The 14831-nt window shown below is 37.0% G+C and overlaps 1 protein-coding gene across 7 annotated transcripts in view; it reads left to right on the top strand.

Annotated features, from left to right (window-relative positions):
- PCCA (propionyl-CoA carboxylase subunit alpha) overlaps window positions 1–14831 on the top strand; it is a 414132-nt gene that overhangs the window by 153567 nt on the left and 245734 nt on the right. For all 7 annotated transcript variants that reach the window (XM_039502573.1, XM_039502579.1, XM_039502605.1 and 4 more), the window contains 2 exons: window positions 514–592; window positions 8952–9054. In XM_039502573.1, the coding sequence (XP_039358507.1) occupies window positions 514–592; window positions 8952–9054 (182 nt within the window). The remainder of the gene's footprint in view (window positions 1–513; window positions 593–8951; window positions 9055–14831) is intronic.

Below are 14831 nucleotides of genomic sequence, written 5' to 3' on the forward strand. Positions count from 1 at the left end.
GTGCAGCACATTTCTTTGTGATGGCAAAGAAATTTACTGCACTATTGGCCAACGCCTTTGAATACATAAGTTGCTGCTGCTGGCCATTTTGACCAATAGCGTAGAAACACCTCCTGTCTATTTCTGCTCGTAAAGTATATATGTTTTATCTTCATCAGTGAAAATACTTATTACAACAGAAGAAAGGTAACAAAATTAGTTTGAAGAGTAAAGTTAACTCAGAAGTGAAAAACATACCTTTTCTCATAAACCACTTCGTCACTCGGGGACTCTGTTCACTCAGTATTTTTGGAGGAATAAATGAAATAGAGAAAACCTCTTTCTCATGGCATCACGAATGTACTGTATTGACAATGTAGCCTTAAAAAGGAAAGAAAAAACACTTCTCTCGCCAAACAGTTTTTAATAAACAAGTTATTGTCTGCTGCATTATTGGACATGTGGTCAGTTGTCATGTTCATATGAGCAACTGATCAAAGTTTGAACTTCTGTCTACTTGTTCCCCACTGTTAGGCTACCCTGTCATGATCAAGGCCTCAGCAGGTGGTGGTGGGAAAGGCATGAGAATCGCTTGGGATGATGAAGAGACCAGGTGAGATGCTGTCCAAAAAACTAGACTTGATGAATACTGCAGTTACCAAAGTTCCATTAAACCACTGTGAACTGACAATGAAACAGATACCAAATGCGAAATGGAGAAATTGGATAGTTTCTGCTTTTATCCCTTTTGTAGAAAGTGTGCATGATACATGGGTGGTTTCTTTATTTTTTTAATATATATTTTTTCAATACAAATCTGCCTGTGCAAGTATTACAAACAGTTTACAACTTACTGGAATAAGAAAAAAATATCTTCCAACTGCCTTTCTACTGTGGCTTTATTTATTTTATAAATCTGTGATGTAAATAATATTTATACTGTATGTCTTTGAATTTATTGTTATATGAATTATCAGTGTATTAAGTAAGGTAAACAGTTATGCCCTGGTCTTGCAAATGTTTATTCATGTAATTAGTCCTCTTAAATTCAATGAGACTGACTATTAATGTACGGAAACACATTTGTGAGTGTTTTCAGGATCTGGGCTGTAACTAATATTTTAGCACAAAATCACGTAATTAATCTCCAGTAAACTGGTGTGTGTGTGAGAGAGAGAGAGAGAGAGAGAGTATACTCAACACCAAAAAAAAGTTTTCAGTTTTTTATAATAGGTCTTCCCACAAAATACTGAGCCCTTTATATCACTTTTGAGTTCATTGAAGATATTTCAGAATGCATTTTTCTGTGACCTAATAATCAGGAGACCGGTTGCAATTTATCGTATTAATGATGTCACAGAATGATGCATTTTGGGACGCCTTCAGTGCACTAGGGATTGTCAGAAGACTTTCTCAGTGAGAAAAATGATTTAACTTGAGGTATACTTTTTTCATGATTTATTTCTAAATTGAATGCTGCCCACACTAGGACATAACAGCTGTAATTAACTCAGTTTAATTTTACGTGATAAGTTCATTTTTAATGAACTGCTGTGCCATGTGTTAAAAAACGGAATTAAATTTCGGTTCTAAAAGCTAGAAGAAAATTTAAAAAAATGAATAGCCAACATTTAAACAATTTTTACATATAAATAATACAATCTTATTTATGTTCTTTACTTCCTACAGCTTCTTTATGTTCTAATCTAAATAGGAAATTAAGGATAGCATCTTAGAATGAAGTTCTAGGATAACACACTTCATACTTAGAAGGATGCTTTGCTCCTGTTGCTTTAGAAATCAGAATTACTCCCTTGATCTTGTACAGTCAACAAGTACTTCTGTTGTACTAAATCAAAAGATATTCACTTCTGTTTGTTTTTGTTCAGATAGCATCAAAAGAAATTTCACAAAATAAGTAACTTAAAAAAAAATGAAAATGCAGTACTAAACCATGATTGCTAAGTGGTTTTAAAGCAGTACAGATAAGAATTGGGGTAGTCAGAAAGCTCTCTGATGCAGATGAGTGATGTCAACAGAATCCAAGTAGGCATGTGATTTTTGTTTATCTTAATAACACTGCTTTAGGATCAACAGCTAGTGCTACTTGCCTTTGTTTATGGAAAAACCACTGGAATACCATTCAGTGTTTTGTTACTGTGTACCCAGGACTCTGTCTCCCGGATGGTCATCTAGCTAGTGTTACATTTATCCTTTCTTTGCAAAGTTTCCTTACCCCACAAAAAGTGTAAAAAATGGTAGGAGAAAGAACATACAGAGTCACTAAGAAAAAAGAGTAATTTATAAATACACTATATTTGCACTACCCATCTAATCAAGAGGAAATTCTCATTTTACAATTCACAACTAGGCAGCAGTGAAGCCTAAATTTTAATTAAAGTTGGCTAAATATTTTGCTATCTGTTACAGAAAGGTAAACTGAGATTAAGAGTGAGGGGAAATATTTAGAATAGGAACAGTATGATTTGGAGAAGTAGAAATATTAATAGAACAACACTTCCCGCTAATTTTTAATAGTCAACATTGATGACATATGTGTGACATTGAAAGGTTGTGAAAGATTCTTCTACACGCTGATTATATTGTTTAAGAAATATAGTAAAGTATTTTTCCGTTTTGTGCAGCAACAAGAGAGTAATTTCTGGTTCTAATCACATGAATCCTATTGACATTGATTTTTGAAATGGGTGGCTCCAGGGAAAAGTGATAGCATTTTGCTGTTCTCACCTTGAGCTTCTTGTTCTGAGTGCAGCCCAGGTTGGTAGTGACAAACAATTGCCATCTGATTAGTTGCTGATTGGTATCCTGTGGGATGAATTTGTGGTCTCAATCCAGTTTCAGTTTTTAAAAGATGCTAATTTCTAATGTTGGCAATCTCAGCAGAGGTCAAAGGCTGAATGAACATGAAGACTGAACTACCTTCTCAACTATAGAGGCAGTAACCCTAGAACAGTTTTGTAATATGTTGGTGGGCCTGTGTATGCACATTTATATTGTGTTTGCTCAGTGGATGTAGTTCTGAGTGCTGTGAACATGACACCTTCCATAAATTCTAAATTCATTTTAAGTTACTTTACTTAAAAAACACTTACTGGATTTTCAGGATATAGAGTATTTGATGCACAGTTTGCAATCTACTTTTCAAAACAGGGGATGCACAATATTTTGTTTTAAGAATTAAGATTAAAGACCACGGATTACGATTCCCAGAATAATAGAAATTGAACATAGAAAAGACCTATTTGAACTACTTCACTCCTTGCTATTGCAAGATTATTCCCTTGTTGCATAATTACTAGTGCTTCATCCTGTGTACTTTTTGAAGGTCTTAAGTGATGAGACTTTCAGCATATCCCGGGGGCTTTTATTATTCAATCCTACAGATCTCACTCTTAGGAAAATTTAGGCAGAAAACTTTTCATTCTTAATTTCATCCCATTATTCATCCCTAGTTATACCTCAGTCTACCACTCTTAATAATTCTTTTCTCTCTCTTTGGTATTTATACTCTCCTTGCTTTTGGAAAGTTATCAAGTCTCCTATTAATCTCTGCTTTTCTGATCTTCTTATCTTCATATGTCATCCCGTCAGCTCTCTCACCATTTTAATTGATCTCTTCTAAACTCTCTCCAAACTATGAATATCCTTGTGGTAATGGAGGTGTCTAGAATGATCAATTGTAGCAGAGCTGTATGGAGTGACTATTGCCTCTTTGCATTGTGATGAACTTCTCTGCATAAACAGTCCAAAATTACATTGGACTTATTTCCTATTGCAAACTCATGATACATTGTAGACTCATACTGTGATTCCTCTACTTTGCTGTCTGCTGTCACCTCAAGCTCTCTGTCAGCATTATTGACTTCCATAGACAAAATGCATCTCTCATTTAATTTCCCACTTTGTGTGTATGTTTGGAACAGACTGCTAGGGAGTTCTTATCTCTTGGCAACCTTTGTAGTGGATACATGAATTTTTTGCAGTTAAGGAGCTAACCCTGAAAGTCCAAGGTCTCTGGTCTCCCTTCATCTCCTTGAATGATTTCTCAGTATCAACCATCTGGAGCTTTTGTTCTCCAGTCCTAGGTATCTCTCCATCAGCACTAGGCCCTTGCAAGATGTGGCAAGCAGAGGGCTGTGGCCCACATGTATAGACCACTATTCTCCAACCCAGAAAACCTTGCACTGACAGCATAGAGATTGAGCTGTGGAGGTATGTAGCTGAAGGCTTCTCCAAGGTGGTTACAAATTGCATGCATCTCTCAGCAGGATGCAGCCATCCTTTCTTACCCTTGCTTGGATTGGAATTATGCTCCCCTCACCATTGGAATTGGTGTTCTGAAAGACGTTGGACATGTAGTCCTATTCCCTCCAGCATGTTGTGTCTCCCTTTCCCCCTGACTCAGCTAGTTTCAAGAAAAGTCTCAGTCAATGCTCTTTCTGGTCATGTGTTAGCCATCTTAGCTCTTGTGTGAGCTCTACCTTTTATGGGGCCACAATTTCTCATCTTTGTACCAGGTAACATTTCTGCAGTGGGATTTATTCTTAGTTTTCCAGGAGATGAAAGGACCCTATTCAAACCTTTGGATGACAGATCCATGAAAGTATGAATATATTAGATAGAAACTGCTTTTTCAAGTTATTTTCAGGTGTAGTTATGACAGCCTTTAGAATGGGAAATTATGCTTGGCGATTTTTTTTTCTTATTGTCAGTTTAACAACTGCCCCAAGTACCTTCCTGAGATGAGTATGAAATGATGGTGAGCCTATTGTTTACCTAAGTTGTGTCCCAATCTTACTGTAGTAAAGGCAGTGTCGCTCTCTCCTTGAATGTCTGAAATCTTCCATAACTCTTGCTCAGTTCTGGAAAAGTTTACAGTTTATCTGTTTTGAAGGTTGTAACAAGAAGGCCACTAAGACCACAGTGTCTAGGCAAATTAAAGATTGTATCCCATTAGCCTACAGCTATGTCAGAAGCTATATTCAGTGTTGTTAAATGCTGTTCTCTAAGAGGCATGGCAACCTGGTGAGCTTTCAGGGCAGAAGCATTTGCTTCCGAAAATTGAGATTCCCTCTCAGTCATCTCCTCAACTCCTCATTACCAGTCGAACTTGTCTTTGCGGCTGATATCTATTAGGTGCTTCAAGTGCCTTTGGAAGGTAAGCCCACCTTTCTTGATTTACTGTTCACAACATTGGTTGTTTTCAATTGCTGCTGTTCAGCAGTATGGGAGAAGAGGGACATATAACATAAGAGAAAATTATTTGTCAGTAATTCTTTTTGTTATATTCTTCTCTTCTCCCACCTCCCCTCAAAGAGCATCACTTGGAGTTTTGTCTCTGAACTTCTCTATTACTCTGCTCTCGAAGTTTCACTGGAAAAGAAGAGAACAGGTTGGTGCTTGTATACCTGCCTTGATAGATAGATCTTTTGTCTCCTTTCTTGGGGGGGGAGAGAGAAGGACAGGGGAGGAATCAAATCCCCGGGTATTTAATTTGTGATTCTAGGATTTTGACTGTGTCTTTTTATAAACAAGAAGCCAGCCATTTATATAGTAAAAATGTTGTGACTATATACAACAGTTTTCTCAAATCATTTAAAAGAAATTTGGAATCAAGCTAAAGCATTGTGTTTTTTTGTTTTAGTTTTTATGTTTACTTTAAAACCAATTATTTATAGGTTATTTATATTTTGGTTAACATTAAGCATTGCACTTAACAGTCACAGTTTTAAAGGGATTGTATTGGCTATTCTCAAACAGCTGTTTTTAGAGCTAGGTTTCACAAGAACACAGAACTAGACAGAAAGTGTCTAAGCAATGCCAGCACTGGAATTTTATTTTCCCCCCATTAATTGGTATTTGGTCCCAGTATTGGATATTGTAATGTGACATTATATCCCAAGTCTCCTACTTACCCTATCTATTTCTGCCCAAAGAAGATGGTTTCTGTAATTGTAGTGAGGCTGAGCTTTGTGGGCATGCAGTGCTCCCAGATCATTCCATTGCAGTTTAGCCAACAGCAAGAAAACTTGTGGGTTCTGTTTTTATTGAATGCATATTTCTTGCCAAGAAGCATAGTCTAGGTGGAAAAAAAAGACATTAAAGAAGCCCTACAGCATCCCTGGAGAAACCAGTGTGGCACACAACTCAACCAGAATTGGAGGAGTGCAAAGGCCACCTTTTCACCACCCTCTCCTGAGCTGACAGTGTGCTCCTCAGCCATGGCAAGGATCTGAGACAGTATATCCTAAGGCTTTGGGTCCCTACGCCACTGGTTCAGTACTGATTCAAAGGGAAGCATGAAGCTTAAAATACATAATATCTTTGTAGGGCTTACATCCAGACATTGTCTCTCTGCCTAGCCTGTGTAATCTGACTAGGTCTTCTATGCCCCCTTTAAAATGAATGAAATTCATTCTTTTATTAATATTCTTCATTCTATTTATGGACTCAAAGATAGGTTTAGAAAACACAAGTGTGTAAATAAGGTCAAAATACCTAATTAAGACAATCATGTATTTTTAGGTTTTACAGATGTATAGATGAGGTAATTAGGCATATTGATTTTTTTTTTTTAAACAAGCATTGCAGTCTGGATTTTTAATTAGCACATGCTTCAGTGAAGGAAAAATAAAGTAATCAATCAATTTCCCATAATACTGTCTGATATAATGTTTACAAAAGCAAATCCATTGATTTAATACACTGGACCCTCGCTAGAATGCGTGTCTGTATAGTGCGAATTCACATATAACACGGTCGCGGCCATGGATCCCAAATTTAATTACTTTAAATGCAATTCATTTTAACGCAGTCCCTGCTATAATGCGGTACAGCGCATGGATCCCCAATCCCATGTTCTCGCGAGGGTCTGGTGTACTTAAAATTGTTCAGAATCTGTTTTGATAAATATAGGGGTGTGTGTGTGTGTGTGTATTTTGCACCATTTTAGTTTAACTTTTTTAGTCAGATAAGCTAGAGTGGTGTCTACTTCTATACAAGTGGTATAATTTTGTTGTACAGAGCACGAATACGCTGAAGTTCATCTTCCTCTTGAATAAATAAATTTAATGTTTTGAAGTTAAAAAATAAAATTGGCCAAAGGGAACAACTGAGTGCTAAACAAATTCAAATCTCTTTAAATTATAAAACAGCCATTATCTAAATGTGTATGTTTAAGAGGATGATAGAGGTACCTTTAAACATAATACTCAGAAAAGGGCCACATTCATCCATCCTACAAAAAACTGTCAGGAAGGCTTTGTTTAGGACACTGAACTGAGTTTGGGAGAGAAGAAATTCACAGCTACCTCCAACTAATAGGCAAGTGCATCACAGCCCTTCCATGGCTACTGTTCCATTTTATAGGCTAAAACAGTGACTGCTACCACTCTGCACCTCCTACGTGTGGTGTTAGGATGTCTGCTTTCCTGCAGCTGAAGATACAGTGGTTCGCCCCCCCCAACCTCCTCTGTGAAGTGGCCTGTCTCTGGGGCCAGCACAGAACCTCTGTCTGCTGTGTGAAGGGGTTGCAGAGTCCACCATGCCGCCTTTGGGCCCTATTCACCATGTGTCAACTTTACCCAGTGGAAATTATACTTAAATTTGTATTTCACTAGTCATGTCCCGCAGTAGTAACTGCTCAGGAAAAGTGAAACCAACACGTTCAGTATCTCACTAATCAAACAAATGAAAAATTAAATTGTTATGTAGGAGAAAGTAAATAAAGGCAGGAGGGAAAATCATACTAAGGGGCTTGGTGCATGCAATGTAAGGCTGAGTTCTACCATACATTATGAAAAAAACTTATGACTATAGCTAAGTATTGTGTTTAAAAAAATTGTGCATTTAGTAATGTGTGGAACAGCTGAATTTACATAGTACAGCCAGGGCTGGTGCAACCTATTAGGCGACCGGGGCACTAGGATTTGAGGGGCGGCATTTTCTTCGGCAGCGACCGTGGCGGACGGGTCTTCGGCTGCCCCGGTCGCTGCCTGCATTTAGGCGGAGGGAGCTGGGGCAGGGGGGTGCGGGGAGGGCCGCCTGAAGCAAGTAAGGGGGAGTGGCACGCAGGGGAACTCCCCGCCCCAGCTCACCCCTGCCCCGCCTCCTCTACGAGCACGCCGTTGCCGCTTCACTTCTCCCGCTTCCCAGGCTTGCGGCACCTAAGCTGATTGGCGCTGCAAGCCTGGGAGGCGGGAGAAGTGAAGCGGCGACAGCGTGCTTGGGGTGGAGGCGGAGCAGGAGTGAGCTGGGGCACGGGGGGGTGCCTCAGAGCGGGGTGGGGAGGGGAGCTGCTGCGGGGGGAGGCACCTTAGGGAGGAGTGGGGGAGCTGCTGCGGGGGGGAAGGGGGCGCCTCAGGGTGGGGGCTCGGGGAACGGGGGAGGGCGCAAGGTGGAAGTTTCGCCTAGGGCGCGAAACATCCTTGCACCAGCCCTGAGTACAGCATCCAAGATTTGTTCTTTCATTTAATTTTTGTATAACTAACCTTTGGCTCTGCCGTCATTGAGTTATTCAGATGCTGCAATTCCTAAAAATTAATGATGGACCCATCCAAGATGTAAATTTTATATTACATAATTGTTTTTGGAATTGTACAATTTTTTCTCATGGAAAATACGTAACTTGTGCAGAGTTGTCCAATTGTTTTAAAAATGCTCAAACATTTAAACTCTTCAAAGTTCCCTTTGTTCTTTGAGGGGGAAATTAATGAATTTTTACTTTCCTTTTGCCTATCCAAGAAAGCTCTTATTTTTGCATTCTGTTTAAAAAAATGAATGTACACTTAGTGAATTGAGTCTTTTTGGTGATATATAGATTAACAAATGGTAGTCTGATTTAAGTGAATACCAAAACTCCCACTAACTTAAGTGGAAACTGAATCAGACTGTAAAAGGATTAATTTTCTTTATTGTCAGCCTTTCTTTTTTGTTTATTTTTTTTTTTAAAGGGAAGGCTTTAGATTTTCATCTCAAGAAGCTGCTTCAAGTTTTGGTGATGATCGACTATTGATAGAAAAATTTATTGATAACCCTCGCCACATAGAAATCCAGGTTTGTATTTTTTCCATTTGAAATGATCAAACTTTGAGATGGTCAAACATGCACTATAATGGTAAGCATGGTCAGATTTATTATAGCTTTAAAGACATTAATGTGGATATCAAACTGTATTCTGTTACTCAGAGACAGTGACTTGGATTCAGCTGTCCTCTTAAGCTTCTTTCATGGTAGATTCTGGAGGTGGAAAGTCTTGCAACCTCTTTTCTTCCACTGCATCATCTCTTCTGCTAGAGAGTCCAGATGGGTCCATTGCAACCCAAAAAGCGGGTGGTGCTGGCTAATGGGGAAGGCGTTTGTGACCATGGTGGCTATGTGATGTACTGATCTAGCATATCCCTTCAGCTGCTTCCTGCAGCAGGGTTCCTAAAGAGAATCCATCACAACTTTAAACTCCCCTGATCTGGAAGAAACCCTGAGTGAGGCTATTTGATGCAGTGCTACTTGTTCTAATTGATGGGAGCGGGCTTTGCTAGGAGCTATATTTTACCCTTCTTTCCATTAGCATGGATTAATCTATTAATATACTTCAGATAACAAAATAACATTTTCGCTCCTATTCCCCTCTGTTTTCCAGGAAAATGGGAGGAATGGTATCCATGCATCTGTCTGAACCTCAAAGATCTGCCTGCCCCAGATTTTCTCATTTGTTTTTCACTTCCACTCCCCACTGTTGAAGCATTCTTCAAGCTAAGGTGGTCTAGAGCCAACTTCCTCCAGAGCACATTTAACATTTTCTTATTTGTCAAGAGGGGATTGCTTAATTCCTTCAGATACATTGGACATAATACAGGAAAATCAAATGAAAGTCATCGACAGGTTCTCATGACTGATGATGCATATAATTTGAACTACACATTTGTAGTTGCTGTGAAGTCAGTTGAACCACTTAAGGTGTGTGTAGGTGTTGCCTCACAGTTCACAATATACGGCTGCTTTTTACTTGGCTAGCTTAGTTACAAAAGAAGATTAATTTTGATCTTGGGCCAGACCTGCAGTTGGTATAATTTGGCATAGCTCCACTGAAGCAAATGGAACTACTCCAAATGCCCTTTGTGTTACAAGCAGCTCTTTTCAGGCTTGAAGATAAATTTTGTTCATGCCAGAGACACTAGTCCTTTTACAAGAATTCACCAAATCTGAAAATTTAAAACAAGCCTCTGTTTTGAAAATAAATACATTTAAAGATGTCTTAACTAATGGAAAACAAATCTCTTCTAATGCTCATGCATTAGAAGAATAATGTAGCAAAATATTACATTTTCCAAGACAATTTCCTTTGGACTTTTAGCCAAGAACAAGAAATTTGCAGCCCCAAATACTACTTTGAAATAAGATATAAATGATTAAAAATAGAGTTTGAGCAGAAGTGCCATCTCAGCTACATCATCACTATTATACTTCAAAATTATGCTAAAATTTTATTATGTACATTAAAGAATTTTTGAATCTTTGCCATTAGTGGGTGTATAATATACTGTGCTTGATTCATATTATGTAACCAATATCTGAGTCATATTTACATTGAATTCAAAGTGAAAAATTATACCATTATTAGACTTATCAATTGCACATAATTTGGGGATCTTTTAAATAATTATTTAAATTATTTAAAAACTTTTTTAGAAGAATAACCTTTAGATTTTCTGAAGGGAATTTCTTTACATTTTAACGCATTCTTCAATATTTGTTTCAATAAAAGACAAGTACAGTGGGTGTTCTGACAGTGTTGATTTATATTGCATCCTATTTCATATGGAAGCAGAAAGATATCCATATAAAACTATGCCCTAGAACTTTCCTGCAGATCTTATGGGTGGGGGGGAAGTATTTATTATATCATGCTTATGTTTGGATTTAGTCATAAAATGTGCCTCAGGCTAAATAATTATGTGGATTTATTATTTCAAAGTGCAAAATACTGGGCATAGAATACGTTATTTAAAGAGTCAAGTCAGAGTTTTGCATACAACTCTAACAAACCTGAAAGGGATTCTGAGGTTTCTTTTACTGTTTTCTTAAGACTCTAGGTAAAGTGATGTGAATAAAGATTTTCAAATATATTTATAACTAATTACAATCCAACTCCTACTTCTTAATGTGAGTTTTTTGCCTGTCAGAATTTTGAAAAATCAAAGTTCTGAAGCCCAAGCAAGTGCTATTAGACTAGAGTGAACAACTTACTTGACATCTTTCTTTAGTGTGTGTGCATCAGTGGGTATCATATAAATTAAAACCAGATTTATTGATACCAAACAGGACTATATTTAGGCATACAGATTTTGGTAAAAAGTTTTACCTGTTTAATATTTTCAATGTATTCTTTCCCATCTTATCTATGGAACTTAATTGTGGATGCAACCCTGAATGAATCTCTTTTGACAAGAAATCTATAATGTGTGTGTCGGTTTCCTTAACAGAAGTTTCATTTGTTTTTCCAGTCCAAAATACAAATTCCTTATAATTTGTCATGTGATTTTTTTTTTCACTGAGACCTTGAGATACTTTGACAGCAGTTCAATAATTTAATATAAAAAACCCTGCTGATTGTGTAGACTGGTAAGTAAGAGGAAAAAACAAATTAACCCCTTTAACGCTGCCAAATATGTCCACTCTTTTACCCCACAGGCTTAGTATTATCTGATTTTTGTTTTTTAGCTTAAAAATTTGCCTAAACACAGACTTGATATGGCATCAGAAAAATGAGCAAATATTGAATCTACTAAGGGTGAAGGTTAAGCCCAAAACTATATTCTGGTTTTTGAGTGACCAGGGGCTGGTACAATCTGAGCCACTAAATTTCAGAGAACACATTAGAGTTCAAACAAATAGTGCTTTTGGCCCAAATTTTCAACAGTGACTATTGGTTTTTGGGTCCCCCAGCTTTTTGGGGGGCTCCACTTTAAATACCTTTAAAGGCCTGATTTTTCATAAGGTGTTGAACATCCAGCATCTGAAAATCTGGGCCTTTTGATAGGACTCAAATTTGACACCCCAAACTACTATTCACTTTTGAAACTGTAGACTCCTATTCTTCCTTTGTGACACCAAATACCATCTCTTTGGTCTCTGGAAAGATACCAACATTAAAAAAGTGTCAGCTATCAAATATGTTTTATAAACATAAAAGATCAATATTAAATAGTATCAAAGAGACTCCTCACATGTTTAAAATTAAGCACATGCATGTGTGGTTGTAGGCTTGGGGCCTTAAAGTAATCTGTTCCTCAACAGAGGTAATGTTGGCTGTCAAATTATTTTTTATAAAAATTAAAAAATGGTAAATCTTTGCCTTATTTCTCTTCCACCTCATCAAACAAGTAAGCAGAACCACCCAACTGAGTCAGTTGCAAAATTTCCTTCTATTTCAGTAGATACAGAGTTGGATCAAAAGTACTATAAAATGCACAGTGAAACTAGCACGTGAAGTGGGGATGGTAGGCTATTTAAGAAGTCTAAAAATGGATTCAGAAATTAAATTGATTTTTAAGACCCCCAGTTCAGGAAAACTCTGAAAGTCAATGGGATTTAATATATGCTTAAAGTTAAATGTGTGCTCAAGTGCTTTCTTATATTGGTACTTAATTTTGTAATCTACCTTTATTCACTTCTTATTAAATAATCCTGCCTGACTGATGTTTTTTGCTTTACCTTTCAAAAATGTTCAGATATTTCACATTTTAGAACAATGTGATACTATAAATCAAATAATATCAAAGATCAAACAAGATATCATTGATTTTTATAATTTATAAATTTGAAATAAGAATAATGAATCATATTTTATCCTTGTAATGCATTATAATACACCTTTACAACAATCCGGTATATCATTTTAGCTACATATCCTAATCAAGTTTAGCAGTCTGAACATGAATCAAGGTCAATCTCCTAAACATACAAACACTTTGAAAACAGATGCCAAATATTTATTAATTTAGCAGTAGCTTTTAAACAGAGTTTTTTTTTAACATTCTTGCACAGCTCCAAAACCCTGCGTACTTAAAAATGTAAGGGTTTCCTGTGCTGAGGAATAAAACAAACACTTGTAAAACATAAGAAAAGGCAAAAACAATTAACAGGAAAAAAGAGTCCAAATAGACTTCTGGCTTGAACTGATTTTTGGAGTCTTGTTCTCCTTGAATATCTGACATGAAGGATCTCAGTTTAAAGTAAAAGTAAACTGAATGTCTAATTGCAAGGTATTTGGTTAAATACCAAATGCTGCAACTGGAAATGGCATTTGGCTGAATTCAAATAGGAGAGAGTGCAATGAATGTTATTTTATTATTTAGTGTAATGAGGTGTCAGTCATAAATACCAGTAATTAGTTAATCTTGGAACTTCACAAAACTGACCATTTTCTTTAGTAATTTTTTTAATATCTTGCTTTTATCACCACTAATTAGGAAAAAATACTGTAGATGGAACACGTATTTTTAATTAGAGGTAGATGGGAATTTCAGTTCACTCCAGTAGTAATTGAAGACTGTTATTCCCACTTTCTGTAAATGCATTTTGGCAATGAAACCTCTTCTGAAAATAATTATATATAATAATGCTTTTATTAATTATTTTTGTTTTGTTTATAAAAATAATATGGGTAGTGGTCTCTAGATAAAGACCCAACTCTGGATGTTTCTTTGCTTACACTATTGAGCTAGATTGTTAAAAGCAACGTCGTAAGCCTATGGGTTAAGTACTCATAGCTGCTTCTTTTAAGCCAAGTTTGTTGATAGTGGCAAAATAATAGTTTTAAGAAGTGGATTGCAAACGTGAGTAATGATACAAGCACTTTCCCTAGAGACTGTATGTACCTCAGAACTGGGGAAAGGAGTGGGAGGAGTGAAGGTGGGTTTCCTAACTAAGAAGGAGATAAGGGAGAGCTGATCAGATGATTCTCCCCTCTCTCCCCCTGGAAAATGTTTATATAAATAGGGGGAAATAAATTTGTCAGATTTCCATTGACAATTTCTACTTTTTGTCAAAGCTTTTTTTTCAATTAAAACTTGAATTTTTCGGTGGCAAGCAGACACTTTTTTCATGAAAAGCTTTGTTTAGTTACTTTCACCCCAAATTTTCTATTGAAAAACTGTTTAAATGGAAAAGTCCTAGTAAGAGGGTCTGGTCATAGAAAAGCAGGGCAATGAAGCAGCTGTTGTTCCAAAAGAGCAATTCTACACAAGCGAGCATGCCTTGTCCTTTGGGTTTTATTATTTAAAATAATATTTATAGTACAAGTCTCCCCTTCTCTAAAGACACTTCTCTACTGGGACTCCATGGAGTTCAGTTTCTGCAGGACTGGAATGAGGAGATAGGCTATGCTTTGTTGGATTGTCCATTCCTCTGCTCCAGCACAAGTTAATACACCCTGAAGCTATGCTGTGTTGCTCTGTTTGCTGAAGTGTGCTTCAAAACCTTCCTTTTGGGAGATTCAGGGACCAGCTGTACTTAGGAAACTCCTATGAATTAGTAATGCATTATAATACACCTTTACAGCAATGCTCTAGCACAGGGGTCGGCAACCTTTCAGAAGTGGTGTGCCGAGTCTTCATTTATTCACTCTGATTTAAGGTTTCGCGTGCCAGTCATACATCTGAATGTTTTTAGAAGGTCTCTTTCTATAAGTCTATAATATATAACTAAACTATTGTTGTATGTAAAGTAAATAAGGTTTTTAAAATGTTTAAGAAGCTTCATTTAAAATTAAATTAAAATGCAGAGCCCCCCAGAGCAGTGGCCAGGACCCGGGCAGTGTGAGTGCCACTGAA

The sequence above is a fragment of the Mauremys reevesii genome, linkage group 1, assembly GCF_016161935.1.
Source record: "Mauremys reevesii isolate NIE-2019 linkage group 1, ASM1616193v1, whole genome shotgun sequence".
Classification (NCBI taxonomy): Eukaryota; Metazoa; Chordata; order Testudines; family Geoemydidae; genus Mauremys; species Mauremys reevesii.